Source organism: Lynx canadensis, chromosome E3, assembly GCF_007474595.2.
Source record: "Lynx canadensis isolate LIC74 chromosome E3, mLynCan4.pri.v2, whole genome shotgun sequence".
Classification (NCBI taxonomy): Eukaryota; Metazoa; Chordata; class Mammalia; order Carnivora; family Felidae; genus Lynx; species Lynx canadensis.
Genome location: NC_044318.1, coordinates 20858426 through 20875837, shown reverse-complemented (window position 1 = coordinate 20875837; position 17412 = coordinate 20858426). Strand labels below are relative to the sequence as shown.

Genomic DNA, 17412 nt, shown 5'->3' with positions numbered 1-17412 from the left:
AATCTGATGTTGGAGAGAGAGCCCTGCACGAACAATCTGAAATTGGGAGTCCCCAGCACAGAGATGGTGCTTGAAACAACGGAAATGTAGGGGATCGCTGGAGTGAATACTTACAGATAAAGAAAGACTAACCCCTGGAGAACAAGCGGTAACAAGTGAGGTTGAACAGCAGCCACTAGTGTGGAGGGGAAACTCGAAGAGTGAGTGTTGGGGAGCCACGTCAGCAAGGGATGGACGAGTGACCAACTAACTGAATACTGTTCATAGGTTTAGAAGCATGAATACACGATTGTGCAAAAGATATTGACTATTACTATTGTCGGTATTTGTCCTTAACTCAAGACAGAGCCTCTGGGAGTTGTTTATCTTTTTTTTAAAGCTTATTTATTTATTTTGAGAGAGAGACAGAGTGTGCGTGGGGGAGGAGCAGAGAGAGAGGGAGAGAAAGAATCCCAAGCAGGCCCCATGTGGTCAGCACAGAGCCCGGCACGGGGCTTGATCTCATGAACCAGGAGATCACAATCTGAGCTGGAATCAAGAGACGGACGCTTAACCAACTGAGCCACCCTGATGCCTTGGGAGTTGTTTATCTTAATGAAAGTTCTTTATAGTCTGAGTGGTATTTAATAGGATTTGTGTAACTTGGAATGTTAGATGTATCGACCCTGTACTTTGGGAGAAGACCATCTCTAGGTTTGAAGTGATATGGAAGCTCCCCGAAATTTGAGAAGTGCCTGGGGGAACCTGTAACTTCTGTAACCTTGGGGACACAGAAAAGATTCTAGATCTCAAGATATGTTGTGAGTTGTAGCTTTTTATGTTACGAGATTGGGGATGGGATGAGAAAATGCACTGGATATGAAAAATGGGGCAGGGTCCACGTATGTTTGAGGTCAATTCTGTCCCTTTAATGTAGGTTTGATACACCCTTGACTGATCCCATGATTCTAGTTAACATCACAAGGTTTCCCCAGATACTGTCTACTCGTTGATGCGTTGTCTTTCTTGTCCTATGGACCCCAAAGTAGTTGCATGGTTGCCTGAGTCACCAGATCAAGAAGGCCAACTAGGAAGCGCCAGGCTCTTTTCATCATCCTGCTCTGACATCTTCAGTGTTGTCTATGTTTGTTGACTCATGGTTACAAAATGGCTGCCACAATTCTAAGCCTGTCGTCCTTTCTCAAGAGCACTCAAAAGTAGGAAAAATAGATTCATTTCCTCTTATCATTGGCCACTTAAAAAAAAAATGTCTATTTATTTTGAGAGAGAGTAAGGGCACAGGCAGGGGAGGGGCAGAGGGACAATCCTAAGCAGGCTCTATGCTGACAGCACAGAGCCCAATGCGGGGCTCAAAATCATGAACCATGAGATCACGACCTGAGCCCAAATCAAGAGTCAGACACTTGACCGATTGAGCCACCCAGGCTCCCCTGGCATTCTTTTTTTAATCCTTAAAGATTCTGTTTCTCCAGAGCCTTGAGCTGACCACCGCTCAGACCCCACTGAGAAATGGAGCTAGCAACCTCCACCATTAATTAAAATAAAATAAAAATTAATAAAAGACAAGGAGAGGACGAAGAGGAGTTTGTGAGCTAGGAAGACAGCAGAGGCAGGGCAAGTATCCAAGAGACAATGTGGAAGATAAAGCAGGAGTGGATCACAGAGCAAGATGGCGGCCAATAGTGTCAAACATTAACATTAAGTAGGTGAAGGATGAACATCGCACCTGTACTTGATGATGGCAGCAACTCGGATAACCAATCAAGCCCTTCCTTAGACTTCTGGGAGCCGACACTAGGACACGGGGGTGTGAGAAAAGGATAGCCATTGAGCGAACATAGCGAGGGTAGAATCTCCTTTCCAGAACTTGAGCTATGGAAGACAGGGTGTTGTTGGGTATTTTGACAGATGCTACACGAAGTGTTTTGTCCTTAAATTAACGATGAGATGATTGGCTTTGGATCCACATTAAAGAACAGGGAGGAGGGGACTCAATGAATAAAGCACATGCTCTTAAAGCTGAGAGTTAGGGATTTGAGGCAAATATAAGAACTAACGAGACATGAGTGGGGGAATTATGGATTCACACCCTGGCTAGCAATTTTTAAAATTTATAATAATGGCAACAACAGTAAGCCTGCTGAGCTCTTTCTTTTTGCCACTCCCCTTTTATAGGTCCTGGTATCATTCCAGTAGTCCTCACAGTTCCCTGTAAGCAGGAATTATCCCCGTCTCCACCTGATGGAGGAGAGAACGCAGGTGCAGTGAGAGGCAGAGAGACAGAGAGAGAGCTGGACTTTCTCCAGGAAGCCACCTTCCTTGACCAAAAGAACGTGGGTGGGGCGAGAATGTGGGCAGGGTGGAAAGCTTGAAAGAACGGTGGAAATCTCTGAAACAAATACAAGGAGCCTGGAAAAAAAGAGCTGCCCAGGGACAAATAAAAGGAACGCGTTGCCGAACCGAGGGCCTCGCTGGGTGGGGTTAGAAAGCAGAAATTTAGAGAGACCCCAATCTGCATTCTCTGCTGCTCTCAGCAGGGGGTACTAAATGGACGATGGGATTCACCCTGGCTTGCGGGCTGGTCCGCGAGTCTATGATTTAGACTCAGCCCTTCGACGTGCTGCCTAACGGTTCTTGTTCTGTACTTCTTTTTCTTTCCTCTCAACAGGATGGTCAGGGTAAAGAAAGCCCATGTTTCCCAGCATTCCCCAGGGAGCACATCCTGTCCCCAGAACCCTTGAGAAGCCCTCCCACAGGGATCAAAAGGAAGCGATCTTTTCTTCCATAAATGATGGGGGGAAAGGGGGATCTCTTGCTCCATCAAAGTCTTACCTTTGGCCTCAGAGAGCCCCAGGGGAGTCTGAAGCCATCAACTCTTTCTTCTTGGGTTAGAAGGAACCCATGTGGTTGCCAAATCTTGCTTTTGGCAGGAGTTACAGGAAAAGAGTTCTACCACTTTTGTTTTTCCTTGTATACCATTTATTGCCGTGTTGTTTGTTTGTTCATCATCCCAAGGCTGCCCCCATGATCTCAGAGACAAACTGGTGACAAAAGCTCAGAGCCTGAAGACATGTACTTGTAGGGGGAAATATTCTTTATTACAGAGACACTGGTGTAATTGAGTTGCAAGCGGAGATGTGGCAGAGGCGGACCTACCAAGGGGGTTGAGGCTTCTTGAAAGTGTTCAAGGGGACAAGACCAAGGCCCTCCATCCGGCGCAGAGTGCTGTGAAGGCTGCCGCGTACCGCCCATCCTTGCCTCTGGGGACCCTCCGTGGAGGGGAGCAGGACCGAAAGTGACAGGCTCTCAACCTTTTGAGAACCGCAGCTGGTCATTTTCCCAACCTGGTTCCAGCCTAATCCTGCAACTCCAGCTCATCTCGTCCCCCTTTTCCCCGAGATATTTTGTGCGTTTCTTCCAGGTAGGGAAGAGGCTAAAACAAAAAGCTAGTTAGAAATGTTCAAAAGAGTGTGAGATCAACTCTTCTCTCGAGGTGAGGCTTTAAGGATGTTAGCGTTAATCCGATGAGCTCCACGTGTCCCACGAGACCCCTACTTAAGCCCCACAGATATGACCACAACAAGGAGGTATGGGGCCACTGAGAACCGGAAAGATGCAGTGATGAGTATCCTTCTGACCCCAAACAGGATGGACTGTTCTAGCTCTAGCCTACTCATGGCCACAAGGGTGACCCCCCAACCTCCCAACCGGCCTCTATTGTTCTACTTCAAGATCACGCTTTTCCAGTGGTCCAGAACGGTTCATGGGATCCGAGCTATTCAAACGGATGTTTCCTGGGCTTAGAGACAAGGTTATGAAAACACCGGTTGAAATTGTTTAACTGTGATGATTCCAGGCAGGCTGTCCCTCTCACCATCCCTAGCGCAGCGCCCTGCCTTGTGGTTTCACTTCAGTCGTTACATCTCTGTGAAACTTTGGGGAAATGCCTCAAATTCCCAAGCCTCCAGAGGTCCCTGGCTATAAAATACAAGGATGAGGCTCGTTGATTATTATTGACCTAGAAGACAAATCTCCATTACTGTCTCATCCAATAGAAGATGTGTGAGTGTGTGTGTGTGCGTGTGTGTGTGTGTTCATTGGAACTATTACTGAGTTCAGCACATTTTCAGAAGAGTTGAATTTCTATTGGTCTGGTGTTTCCTTCTTGATCTATGAATCAACAAACAGCCGACGGCTAGGGGAAGAAGGTCATCCCTTGACCTTCCCCTGGGACAATGCTAAGGAAGCACAGGTGGTGGGGAGGGAGGGCTGTGTCTGCAAGAATTTATGTCCCCGATTAAGTGGCTTGGCTATGGTCAGCCTGCCTTCTGGGAGAAGATGATCCTGGATGGCAAAGTCCTTCATACACACTTCTTCCTCCGCCCCCCCAAATCCCTACTAGGCTTCTTAATGCAATCTGGTATTTTTCGTATCTTTTGTGCTTTCATACCTCTTTGTGCTTTAGCTTAAGTCCGGAGCATACAAGCAGTCATATGATTTGGGATGAGGTAAAACGTTGCCGGGTATGGTCTTTAATGCCATACGTACACGGCGGTCCTTCCTTTCCCCCGGTGAGTTACCCCCTACCCCAATTTCGTGTTTCCATAGTGTTTCCTGGGCATCCTCTCTCGTAATAGCGAAACCCTCTCTTGATGTATTTCTTCTATGTCTGTCTTTCCCGCCCCCCCCATCCCACCCCTTGGCTGGGCACTCTGCTGGGTCAACTTCTCTCTCTCTCGCATCTCTTTCAACTGCCACTTAGTCATCTACACATATATTTGTGGAATAAAAGCTGGAGTGAAATATGATTGACCCTAGAGCAGCGCTATATCCATTCCTGTCTCCAGGGACACTAGATATTCTGGTCCGTCTTCCACCAGTGGACCCACATTGCATACATTTCTTTGGCCTTCATCTCCTGCCCGGATACCAGATGACCCACTATTATTATGTTGCCACCTATGATATTTTCACAATTAAAAAAAAAGTGGTCTAGGGGCGCCTGGGTGGCGCAGTCGGTTAAGCGTCCGACTTCAGCCAGGTCACGATCTCGCGGTCCGTGAGTTCGAGCCCCGCGTCGGGCTCTGGGCTGATGGCTCAGAGCCTGGAGCCTGCTTCCGATTCTGTGTCTCCCTCTCTCTCTGCCCCTCCCCCGTTCATGCTCTGTCTCTCTCTGTCCCAAAAATAAATAAACGTTGAAAAAAAAAATTAAAAAAAAAAAAAGTGGTCTCATGTATCTCATATCTTAAAATGACACATCCTCACCCCCTTGAGAAGCTAGCAATCATAGGCACTCCTCTCTCCCCATCCCAAGTCGTTACACAAAAGCCTGAGGAGAACCCCAACCCAACTTTATTTCCAGAAACGTTGGACAACAGACACCTGCCTGGTTTTTCCACCTTTTTTTTGTCTCCCGCGTGAACTTTCAGGAGTCAGAGCTCCAAGCACAGAATTCACAGCCCAGAAGTTTGAAAACGTCGCTCCCGTGTTCATCCCAAGAGGATCTGTTTGGCCCTGTTGGAGGAGCCTTGGTGCCCTGTTGTATCTAAAAGAACCTTGAGTGTGGAACAAGGGAAAGGCCACTGTGAGGAGAATTTGTCTGTGTAGGGGGTGAGAGGAGGGTCCTGACCAGGAGGAAGAAGGTTTGCGTGTGAATGCCTGAAATCTAGCCAGTCCTGTGTTATGGAGGGCTTTTCTACTGGCCTGAGCTTTGAGCAAGATCAATGCGGGCTCCTTGCTCTTGACATTCTCATAACTGTCCAATATGAGTAAAGATATAGTCTTGGCACTCTATAAAGACATATTGTTCTGGAAGGGGTATTGAGAACCTCTTCCCTTGTCTTCCTCCTTCAACTTTATCATCACCATTATTACCATCATCACCGCTAACGTTACCATGGTCCTCACTATCCATTGTGTCACTGAAGCTCTTCATTCTTTCCAAATACCCTCCATCTATTAATTCATTTTGGTTATCCCAGAAGCACTGAGGGGTAGGTGGGGTAGGGATTAAATATACCCATTTTAGAGACAGGACAACTAAGGTTTAGATGGCCAAGACACCGACAGAGGCAAGGATAGAACCCAGCCACCGCTCTTCCAACAGCAGAGAGGCAGAAGTTTTCTCTGGACAATAAGGGGGCTGAGGGTGGTCAAATGGGAAGGAGCAGGAAGGATAAGAAACGGGACAAAACTGAAGTCGTGGCTTTCGTATACAGTTGAAAGAAAGATAAAGGGACTGCTGAATGCTTTTGCCCTTGTTGCTGCTGTGTTTCGAGCCGGTAGGTCTAAGGGGCAAGGCCAAGGCTCTCCTATGTTTCACGTACAGAACAATAGTGGCCAAAAGCAAGGAACACGGGAGCAATGACAGCTGTGCTGCTGGGAGGCAGAATTCTCCTCTTCTCAGCTCTGAGCCACACGCGGCAGCCTTTCCAGAGGTGTGAACCCTCCATTCGAGGGAGAAGAGGGGAAGCGAAGATTAAATATAATTTATGCTTTGCTAATTGAAATCAAATACAAAATTCAATCTTCCGTGAGTTGCAATGCTCACGTTTAAATAGGGCGGAAGTATGATTAACCTGACTCTTATCTTAGCAGGCTGACTTTGCTTTCCTGGAGAGGAAGGAATTCCTTGGTCAAGTTTCTCCCCCTGCAGAAGGGGACATGGCTTCCTGGCTCACTCCCAGAGTCACGAGGATCAAGCCAGAGTAGACACTGCAGAAAATAGAACTTAAACATGTCAACGTTGCCTTCCTTTTCCAAACCGTGAGCTTTCAACCGTATCGCCAGACAGACCCTTAAAATAAAAACCTTCAAGCTCTCAAGGCTTCGGCCCCTGCCCTATTCCTCCAGAGAACGTAAGCCCTGCTGCTATACGCAAGTGTCTACGTTCTTTAAGTGGTGGGGGTGGGGTCCCCACTTTTATTTTCCAGCCGAGTACGGCCTATTTTTTTAAAAAAAAATTTTTTTTTAACGTTTATTTATTTCTGAGACAGAGAGAGATAGAGCGTGAGTGGGGGAGGGGCAGGGAGAGAGGGGGGACACAGAATCCGAAGCAGGCTCCGGGCCCCCAGCTGTCAGCGCAGAGCCCGACACGGGGCTTGAACTCATGGACCGCGAGATCATGGCCTGAGCCGAAGTCCGAAGTCTGTGCTGACGGCTTGGAGCCCGGGGCCTGCTTCGGATTCTGTCTCTCCCTCCCTCTGCTCCTCCCACTGGCGCTGTCTCTCTCTCTCTCTCTCTCTCTGTCTCAAAAATAAATAAAACATTAATTTTTTTTTAAAGAATGTTCTTGAAAGAACAGGTTCCTGAGCTCCACCCCGGAGCTCCTGGTTCTCCAAGAAGTCTGCAATGAGGCTCAGGAAGATGTGGCCTGCAGAAACCCCACGGTTGCCCCCGATGGGCAGCTAGCCCCATTCTTTGTTCTGCTGGCACATCAAGGCCCCAACCAGCCAGCCCAGAAAGCACTGTTCGGCACCAGCATGCCTTTGCTTCCTTCAAAGAGGTGGGTTTATATGCACGTGCGTGTGTTTATCCGTACCTTCTTTTACTCTGGCGGTGAAGGTACGTATACACGTTGCCTTCCGCTCGATAACCACTTCCTCATCTGGCAAAAAGTTATTTGCGAGGTTGTTTCTGAGTCTAGCCTATCGGTGCATTTCTGGCCAGGATCCGTCAAGCTAGAGACAGCCGAGCTCCTTTCCAGAGTCCCTTCCCTTGTGCCGTTTCCAGAATTATCCAGCCCTGTGGACAGAATCCCCTGGCAGATTCTCAAATCTGGGTCTTTCCGGCCACCCCGGAGAAGGGGCCAGTCCCAAAGTGGGAGGGGCGGGGGGGGCGGTTGGAGGTGACTGATACAAACACGCCAGCCGAGAGCCCATTAATCAGGTTGCATTAAGCTTTATAACAACACGGTTTTCATTTAGCGGGAGAAATGACAGTTTCATAGCAGCCGAACAGACTTAGCTCCCCCCCACTCATACATCTTTTTAAATTTTCTAGAACAGTCCTGGTTTGGGAGATCTGTGAACAAGGACTTGACGTCAAGTGCTGCGTTTCCATCGAATCAAAGTAATGGGAAGGGACGCTTCGTTCAGCAGCCCTTGGTGGGGGGTGTCCACAGACAGCCCTCGCCCTCGCCCACGTCCACAGACGGGATCTGACGGCCCTCCACAGAGGGAGCCCCAGTGTGTGCCATCTCTGCAGAGAGCAAATAAAGCACCAGATGACCGCGAGGCGGGACGTGGTGGGGCGAACAGAAGCATGGTGACCGATCCCCTGTTCGTTGCGTTGCTCAGGATTACTCCTAACAGAAGACATGCCCACTCTCCCGTCCTCGCCCCTCTGGGGACCCTAAGGGACGGAGCCCACTCTTAGAGCATTTCTTAAAACCACGGTTCTACGGGTCTTCACGTATGAAGACCGCCCACCGAAAAGTCTGGCCTTCTTTTTTCACCCCCAGAAATAGCACTTATCTGTTTCAACCCCAGGGCTCAGAACTCAATGGCAATCACGCTGCTCCGAGAACAGCCACACGGGCCCGAGTCTATCACGAGGGCCCCCGCTAAGCTCCTCCACAGCCCGGGACACTCGTGGAGAGAGAAAGACCCAGCCCTTCCTAGAGGGCCCTTGGAAAGAAGCCTTCCAAGATTGTCAGCTTTTTTATTTTTATTTTTCTGGTGAGGAACGTGCATGCCTCCGCCTTCATAAGGTGGGGAAGGGGGAAGTCACAGGGTTGTGGGATGAGACCTCTAAGGAGAAGGTTAGAGACGCCTCAGAGAAAGGACCTGGCTCCCTGGGAGTCCTGGAGTACTCAGCCACAAGGAGCATTCTGGAGAGGTGCCAAAGCAAAGGTTTATATAGCAGAGGGCTGCGCCAGATGCAGGGCTAGGACTCAGGCTTCTCAAGTGACCAAAGTAGACCTTCCTTTCTTTTCTTTAATCACTTAACCAAACGCTCCTGGCGCGGTCTCTGACCTTGACAGCTATCTATCCTGTCTTCAGACTCCATTAATTAGCAGAAGACGAGAATTAGCAGTGGCTCTTGGCGGCCATCTGCTCAACCAGACGCCGCCGCCCGGGCAAACCCGGTGCCTCCGTGAGGATGCCATGGGATCCACCCCTTCGCCTAAACCTACAGCGTTGGAAGTGATCGTGGCTGGACAAAGGAGGGGATCAACTTGGCACTCCAGCGAGGCTGAGGCCGTGGACCCCGGGGGGGATTTCAGGACTCAGGTAAGGAGCCTCCTTAGCTATTCGCTAGCCTTCCCTCTGCTTCCTTAGCCTCATTTGTCACCCTCTTCCCGTTCCCACTGGAAATCTTGGCCAGTCATTTGGTAAAACATCATGTTGAAGGGTCTGTAGAATTTCTGCAGTCTGTGGATCACATCTGGGTCGATGCGGGGATGAGTCCGACCTTTGCTCTTGCCTAAGCATCTGGGGGCACCGCTGTCTTCTGGCTTCTTGAGACAAGGGAACCCCTTGGTTTTGTTGAAATAGAAATGCTTTTCAGTCACCACACGCTTGAGGCCTAGAAAATCCTGTACTTTGGCCATTTCCCCGGCAGGGTCCACTATGAGTCGCTCACCACTGACAAAGAGGATTTGGGAGAGGGGGAAGTATTGGAGCCAGTTTTCCAGGTGCAGAGCATAGATCCCTATTCGAATGGCGCTCCAGGAGGCGTCGATCAGCCCTAGGGTCCGGTTTTTGAAGGCCAGTACCTCGAAGGTGGGGATCTCGGGTTTCTTGGACAGTGTCTGGGTGTAGTCGGAGATGGCCCTGGTCACGGGGTTTCTCACCACCACAATGAGCTTGATGTCCTTGGCCATGGCGTGGATACGCTTGGGAGCCTCATTCGTCACAAAGTAACTCGGCGTCTTCTCCATGGTCACCTGCCCATCCAAAGTCTTAGGCATCACATTTCTGGAAAAGGAAGGGAAAGGAAAGAGAGGGTCAATTCCCACCCAGAAACACTTAAACTTTTTGCACGAAACGTGTGCCAGCGAGAGCCCGATCGAGAACTACAAAACAAAATGCGCTGACAAACCCTGGGAATTCTTTTCTAACTCTGTGCCCACTCTCCACTCTGATCACAGTATCATCAGAAAAGGCAGCACAAGGCTTCCGAATTCACTCTTGGGGATCTCACATACCTGGGTTTAAATCTGCTGCCCTATCTCTTACCCAGTGCTGTTCAACTGGGACACACTCTTAATTTCTCTGTGTATTCGTTTTACATAATCTCTGAAATGGAGATAATGACAGCACTTACCTCACACTGTAGTATAAGGCTTAAGGGAGATAACACTTGTAAAGCATTTGGCACAGAATCCAGCACGTGCGAGAGCTTAATAAGTCAAGGATATTGTTGTTGTCATAGCAGCTTTTGGAAAAGGTCTGGGCGCACCAAGAACTCAAAGATGATCTAGCCCAAGGGTTGGTCAACGACCACCTGCCCCTTGTTTTCGTACGGCTCACCGCGAGGAATGGTTTTTCATCTCTCAACGGTTGGAAAACACCCAACATAGTAATAATAACATTTTGTGAGGCATGAAAATTATATGAAATTCAAATTCCAATGCTCATAAATAAAGCTTCTCTGGAACACAGCCGCGCTCACCCCCTGATGTACTGTCTGGGGCCACTTCTGTGCTACAACAGCAGAGCTGAGTACTTGCAACGGGGACTTACTGACACACAAAGCCAAGCATATTTACTGTCTGGTCCTTCGGGAAAGCATTTGGCAAGAATTGACCTAGTCCAAAGGCGTCGAGGGGGAAAGGAAGAAACTGAAGCCCAGAGGCCGGGGAACCGGACAGGCTTCGCGACCTTCACAAGGTGAGTCACGTCCCTCTCTTGTCCTTCCTCTGTAAAACCCTGAAAGCTCACCTGGAGTTCGAGTTCAGAATAAAACGACACACAAATGGAGTTCTTAACTTTGCTCCCGAGGTTTGCCCAGTGAGCCAGGGGCAGGTCCCACACCACGTCTCTTGGTTTCCTTCCCAAGGTCGTGTCTCCAAACCCCACCCCTCCTTCCGCGTTCACCTTCAGAGTGGCCCTGTCTCATGTGAGAGCTTCAAGACATCAGAGGAGTTTGATGCTCTCTGTCCCCCAATCCCAGGGTGGCGGGCCTATCAATGATAACAGAGGCTCAGGATCCTATTATACAGTCAATTTGCTATAGGCATATGTAGACCAAAGTTAATTGATGATAAACCTGTTATACCTGTCGGTACAGCAGGCCATCTGCCACAATGTGCTCCACTCCATTAAGTCTATTCACTTCTGAGCCCTGCACCAAAGAGGTACATTTAGGATTACACAAGACCTCTTTGTTGTGAGGACATGCTTTTAAATGTCTCAGCTAATAAAACTTAATACCGACCACGATCCCTTAGCTTTCCCTACCATAATTAAATGTATTTACTATCGCGCGTGTAGAGAAAGAACGACTTTTCTTTTATCTCTAATTCACATGCTCCGTCAATAATTAATTGCTACTGGGTTTTGAGCTTTCTTGGCAAGCACCTTTAGGAGGCAAGAGGAACTTGCCTGGTAGAGAAAATTCACGTAGAGTCAGATGTTGTTAGCGCTCAAGGGTTGGGCGGCCAGAAGTTTCCGGGTCAAAGCCAACTGCCGTGGCCATAGTCATGCTCGTCCCGGACTAACATATTGTCCAAGGTATTTTGAACGTCTTCATGTGCCTGTTCGGCTCTCGTCACATTTAACTGTTTCATAAGGCCGGGGGGTGGGGTGGGGCGGGGGTCGGGGGGTGCAGGGCACGGAACACAAAACGTGTGGGACTCCAGTGTGCAGGACTGCCGAGTTTCCGACCACCCACATCACCGTGAAGTTGATAAAACTCTGAAGTTGCAAAGCCCTCCAGGAAGTGTATTTAACCCACATTGAACCCCAAATTTCTCACCTCAAAAAACAGGGCTAATTAAGAGTCCCTCCCTTCTAGGATGGTAATGAAGATCCCATGAGGTAACAAGGGTAAATCACTTCTTAGAATAGTGCCTGGTGAAGGCCACGAAGTGTTATAACTGACACCAGGGGTACAAGACCACTGACACGGCAATTATTAGAGAAAAACAAGGAGAGAACATTTCTATCTGACCGCATGGCAAAGCTGAAAAACTGAGCTCAAGAACAGGTCTAGGGAAAAAGGCTAGTTTGACTCAAGCCAGTTATCATCAACCACACATCCCTGACCCGGAGGCTGGTGACCCACGAGGGAGCTACAATGAGTTCGGCCTGAGTTTAAGGAACGTGTTGATGTCCTACTTTTATTTCAACTGGAGAGAGATATTCTCTCTCTTTTTAACTTATTTATTTATTTATTTATGAGAGAGAGAGAGAGAGAGAGAGAGAGAGAGAAGCAGAGAGAGAGGGAGAAAGAGAACCCCAAGCAGACTCTGTGCTGTTAGGACAGAGTGCGATGTGGGGCTCAAACCCACAAACTGTGAGATCATGACCTGAGCCGAGATCAAGGGTTGGACACTCAACAAACTGAGCCAGCCAGGTGCCCCCAGAGAGACATTGTCTTAGTATGAAACTCATGGCACACTATGAAAATATTAAATCATTATTAATGCAAAAAAATACTTGAGGATAGGTATTTTCAACATGGCCCCATCCAGATGTTTAATCCCTCCATGTATTGTTGCCTATGGATTTTGTGGCCTTTTCTGTGAGCTCAGGAGCAGTTGCCAAGGTTTTCCTTCTCATTCGCCCTCTGCCATTCACTTCTTAGACCCCAGCGTTTGTCTTTTTATGGGGCCCCTTTCAAATTCATCTCCTGCACTTCAGCTAATTGCTACAGTCTGTCAAGACGTGTGTGGATCTCGAGTCCTCATCTGAAGCATCTGGAATGAAATGGCACCCGTCTTCCAAGCCAGTGTGTGTAGGGGAGTGAGCATGTGCTCGGCTCAGTGCTCAGTGCAAAGGGGAACGAGAGAAGGGGTGCTGGAGAAGGCAGAGGAGCCTAAATGGCTTTGATCATGTGACAAAGGAAGTAAAACATGTGGTTTGGGGAGACGCCTGGCATTTGGGCACCCAATGGTAAGACCATCTCAATGAAGCCATGATACAGCTGTGTGGTATGGGCTACCCAGGATTTTTTGCCAGTAAGAAGATACACAGCAGCTGTTCCCCATCCGGGAAGTAGTCATCTCCCCTTTTCAGAACTGATGCTGAATCAGTTATGTTCATTCATTCATTCCTTCATTCATGAAACCCCTTTCATTCCTAGAGTCCTTGATAGCTGCCTGCATTGTAGAGCTACATAGAGCTGTCATAATAGGATTTGTTCCCAGGCCCTTCCTGGCTAGTCTCAGTTCCTGAAAGCCGCGGGCGATGTTTTTTTCCCCTTCGTGTCCCTGGCGTCTAACACAGTTCCCGCCACATATGGTAGCCGCCCCCCTAGCTCTCTGTGGTTGCCGGACGGACACACGAAGGACGTCCGGATGAAAGCATGATCCTTGGGCGTGAGGGGAATTGACGCCGTTTGGGGGGCCTGACCCTCCTGAGTAGGTTTTCCACGCGTGGCGGTTCGGCGTCTGTGAGACCCGTGTCATCCCTGTCTGAAAGACCATGCACTTTGGCGTGGACCATCTGGTAAGAAAACACCGCAGCTGGGCTTGGAACAGCTCGTTAACAGTATCCGGGGTGCTTAGAGCAGCCGCGACATCAACATCAACACACAGTCCTGAAGCGAGAATCGTTCTGCAAGATCACACATCTGCTCTCACAGCCCCAAATGTTGATGAGCCACCACCCAGCGCGCTCGCCTTCCCCGCCTCCCACGCCGGGGTGGTGGCGCTTTGCTACAGGATACGCGCCCGGGGGCCTCGCGGGAGACGATGCTAACAAGAATTACCACGCACCATTCACGGAGTGCCCACCCTGTGCTGTGCTCTCTGCTCCAAATTCAACGTCGCATGCCGGACCCACTCCTCGAAACGCCTCCAGGCATTGGCCTCTCCAGCCTAGTTGGTTAAAGACCATAGACTCCGGACTTTCTGAGTTTGGATCCACTTATTAGCTGCGTGACCCTGAGCCAGTTACTTAACCCAAATAGCCTGTGTCTCCGATCCACTCTCTGGGAAACAGACATCGTACTATTCAGATCCATCTCCGAGGGATTTTATGAGGATTTAATAAGTCAATATCTAAAAGGGTCCCTTACACATTGAAGGCCCTGAATACATTAGCTGTTAATGTTTAAACACCTCTCTTAAGAAGATACTACCCTTAGGGCAGGAAACTGAGGCCCAATGAAATTGATCAGCTCGCCCGAAGTCACAAGAAGTGGCCTTGGAAGTCAGCCCCAGCTCTGTCTCGCACCACAGCCCAAGCTCTTTGTTGCTGCCCGACAATGCTTAACGGAACTTCAGAGGCTCAGCAAGGTTGCGGGACTGGCCCAAGGTCACTCCGCCAGGGGGTGGCCGAGCTGAATGTAAAAATGACACTCATTACACATGTTGTAAAGGTGGACTGTCACTGACTTACCACTGGGAGTTGCGGCAAACCCAGGCCAGAATCCCCAGAAATTCTTGCCAGATCAAGCTACATCGTTCAATTTGTGATATCTCTCTCCGGGGCCTCCTCAATTGAAGCAAATGGATGCCATCATGAATGCCGAGGGAGAAAGCAATCACCCGTGTTAGATATAAAGTGCCCATTCTCTCTGGAAGGGTCAGTGGCACAGCTTGCCTTTGGCTTGCCTGATTTGGAGGTACGTGGGCAGCTCACATTTCCCCAAATGCATTTTCCAGTGGAACAAATGGTGCATAAATTAGCAATATTTTCTGAGCCCTCCTGATGAACTGTAACCCAAGAGAACGGTGGTTAGAGCAAGGGCATGAGGTAGGGCCATTTCCCCCGTGTCGAGGAAAAGAATTCACTTAGAAAGTCAGTCGAGCACCTGCTGCCTGCCAAGCCCCGCACAAGGCAATTGCACACGTTCTCCTGGCCACAGCTCACAGATACCATGGGCTTCACGGAGCCCGTTTATACAGATGTGGCAGTTGAGAGCCAGGGTGACAATGAACCCGGTCCAAGGACATACAGGCAGGACCTGCCTTGCCCAGTTCTGTTGGAAAGTTCGTTGTGCTTTTCAAAAATGTTCCACTTATTTATTTGGAGAGACAGAGAGAGAGAGAGAGAGAGAGAGAGAGACAGAGAGAGAATCCCAAGCAGGCTCTGGCTTTCAGCACGGAGTCTGACGTGGGGTTCGATCCTATGACCATGAGATCGTGACCTGAGCCGAAATCAGGAGTCAGATGTTTTACCGACTGAGCCACCCAGGCACCCCTACTGGGCTTTTTAAACCCAAAATTCAAGAGGCACCTAGGTGGCTCAGTCGGCTGGGCGTCCGACTTCCGCTCAGGTCACGATCTCATGGCTTGTGAGGTTCGAGCCTTGGGTCGGGCTCTGGGCTGACAGCTCAGAGCCTGGAGCCTGCTTCGGATTCTGTGTCTCTCTCTCTCTCTCTGCTCCTCCCCCACTCCAGCTCTGTCTCTCTCAAAAATAAAAATAAAACGTTAAAAAATATTAAAAAAAATTTCAGGAATCTTGGAATCTCTGAAGGCGGAAATTCAAAGCATTTGAAAAGGATATTTCTTATATAGAGCCCTAAGAAAAGCAGCATACCCTGGGGCCATACGATCATCAGCCAAATACAAGTGGGGAAAGCAGGGATCTTGAGTTACAGCTGAGACTTAACAACTAACTTGCTGAATAAATTTAGGAAGGGGTTTTTCTCTTTGGACCAGCACGATGAAAGGGCTATGTGAAGTCGAATCCTCTCATTAATCCCATCAAGTATTAATTGGTGCTTGTCGCATACCAGGTGTTGAGCATAAACTGATGCTCAAGCATGCGTGGTACCTGCCTTCAAAGGGCTGTAAGTTCTTTGAGGAAAAGGTCTGACTATCCCATTTTTGGTCGGTGGTTCAGATGGACATCTCCGCGGTGGACAGACAGACGTCTCCTTTGCTGCCGAGTCTGGCTTGCATTCCCACATGCCCTTGCGGGAAGGTGTGGGTAGACGGAGCTTAGAAGGGAGAGGAGAAATAAAGACAAGAAGAAAGGAAGGAGGAGGAGGCCAAAGGCAAGAAGGAACCGGGCTTTGAAGAGACACAAGGAATTGAAGTGACCAGGGGGAGCGGGGAAATGAGGAAAGCATTGCAGTTTTATTTATTTTTTAATTTTTTATGTTTTAGTTATTTTTGAGAGAGAGAGAGAGAGAGAGAAGGAGTGGGGGCGGGGCAGAGAGAGGGAGACACAGAATCTGAAGTGGGCTCCAGGCTCCGAGCTGTCAGCACGGAGCCCGACGCGGGGCTCAAACTCATGAACCGCGAGATCATGACCTGAGCCGAAGTCGGATGCTTAACCGACTGAGCCACCCAGGTGCCCCAAGCATTGCAGTTTTAAATGGCACATGGCCGGGGCGCCTGGGTGGCTCAGTCGGTTAAGTGTCTGACTCTGGGTTTCAGCTCAGGTCATGATCTCACAGTTCGGGAGTTCGAGCCCTGTGTCGGGCTCTGCGGTGTGGAGCCTGCTTGGGATTCTCTCTCTCTCTCTCTCTCTCTCTCTCTCTCTCTCCCCCCCCCTTCTTCTCTCTCTCTCTCTCAAAATAAATAAATACACATTAAAAAAGTAAATGACACATGGTGGGAGAAAATAGCAAACCCAGGTCTCAGGCATTTTTGTTCTAAAGTTTGTGCCAGGCAGGTCTGGGAAGGTTTATGATGGTCTATGTCAGACACACGTCATGGAGGCGGGAGGAGCATGAGTCCCACCGAAGTAGGCTGAGAGGGTAGACACCCCTCATTCCCAATGGTTCTCAATGAATCAACTGGGGCTCAGAGAAGTTGCACGCCTTGACTAAGGTCACACAGCTCACCGGTGTGGCAGGGTTGGGATTCGGAACCCAGCGGAACCTGTGGTCCTCACTGCTCTTCAATATGATAAGGAGAGGAAGGTCCAGAGTGGAGCTAGAGCCTGGGGGAGGGCACCGGATGGCAGCCTCCAGTGCAGAAATGAGGGTCCACTAGGCATCCATAGCCACAGAGAGACCCTGGCATCCACAGCTGATAGGGTCTTGAGCTTTGGTGGGACATGGGCGGGATGAGGGCAGGCAATACTTAGGAACTTCCTCCTAATCGCTTTGATGTTCCCGATGACAGGAGAGCAGGGCCATCTGCTAAGCTTGAGGGCCTTGGGAGTGGGGTTACGGGTCTCAGAACAGAGGGAGCTGGATATATATCGATAATTTCTGGATTACGGTGACCTATGGAGAAATCACCCTGTGTTCGGTTTTTGCCTTGGGAGACTCATCTGGAAGAAAAGGCGGGGAACTCATCACTACCCTCACCCTCACCCCCAACCACCCCTCGGCCCTTGGGTT

At 49.3% G+C, this 17412-nt stretch overlaps 1 protein-coding gene across 1 annotated transcript in view; it reads right to left on the bottom strand.

Annotated features, from left to right (window-relative positions):
- Window positions 1-7883: 7883 nt before the first annotated feature.
- The window catches only part of HS3ST4 (heparan sulfate-glucosamine 3-sulfotransferase 4), a 397741-nt gene continuing 388212 nt past the window's right edge, over window positions 7884-17412 (bottom strand). Inside the window, exon 2 of the mRNA XM_030301505.1 lies at window positions 7884-9920. Coding sequence (XP_030157365.1) covers window positions 9284-9920 — 637 coding nt within the window. The 3' untranslated portion in view covers window positions 7884-9283. The remainder of the gene's footprint in view (window positions 9921-17412) is intronic.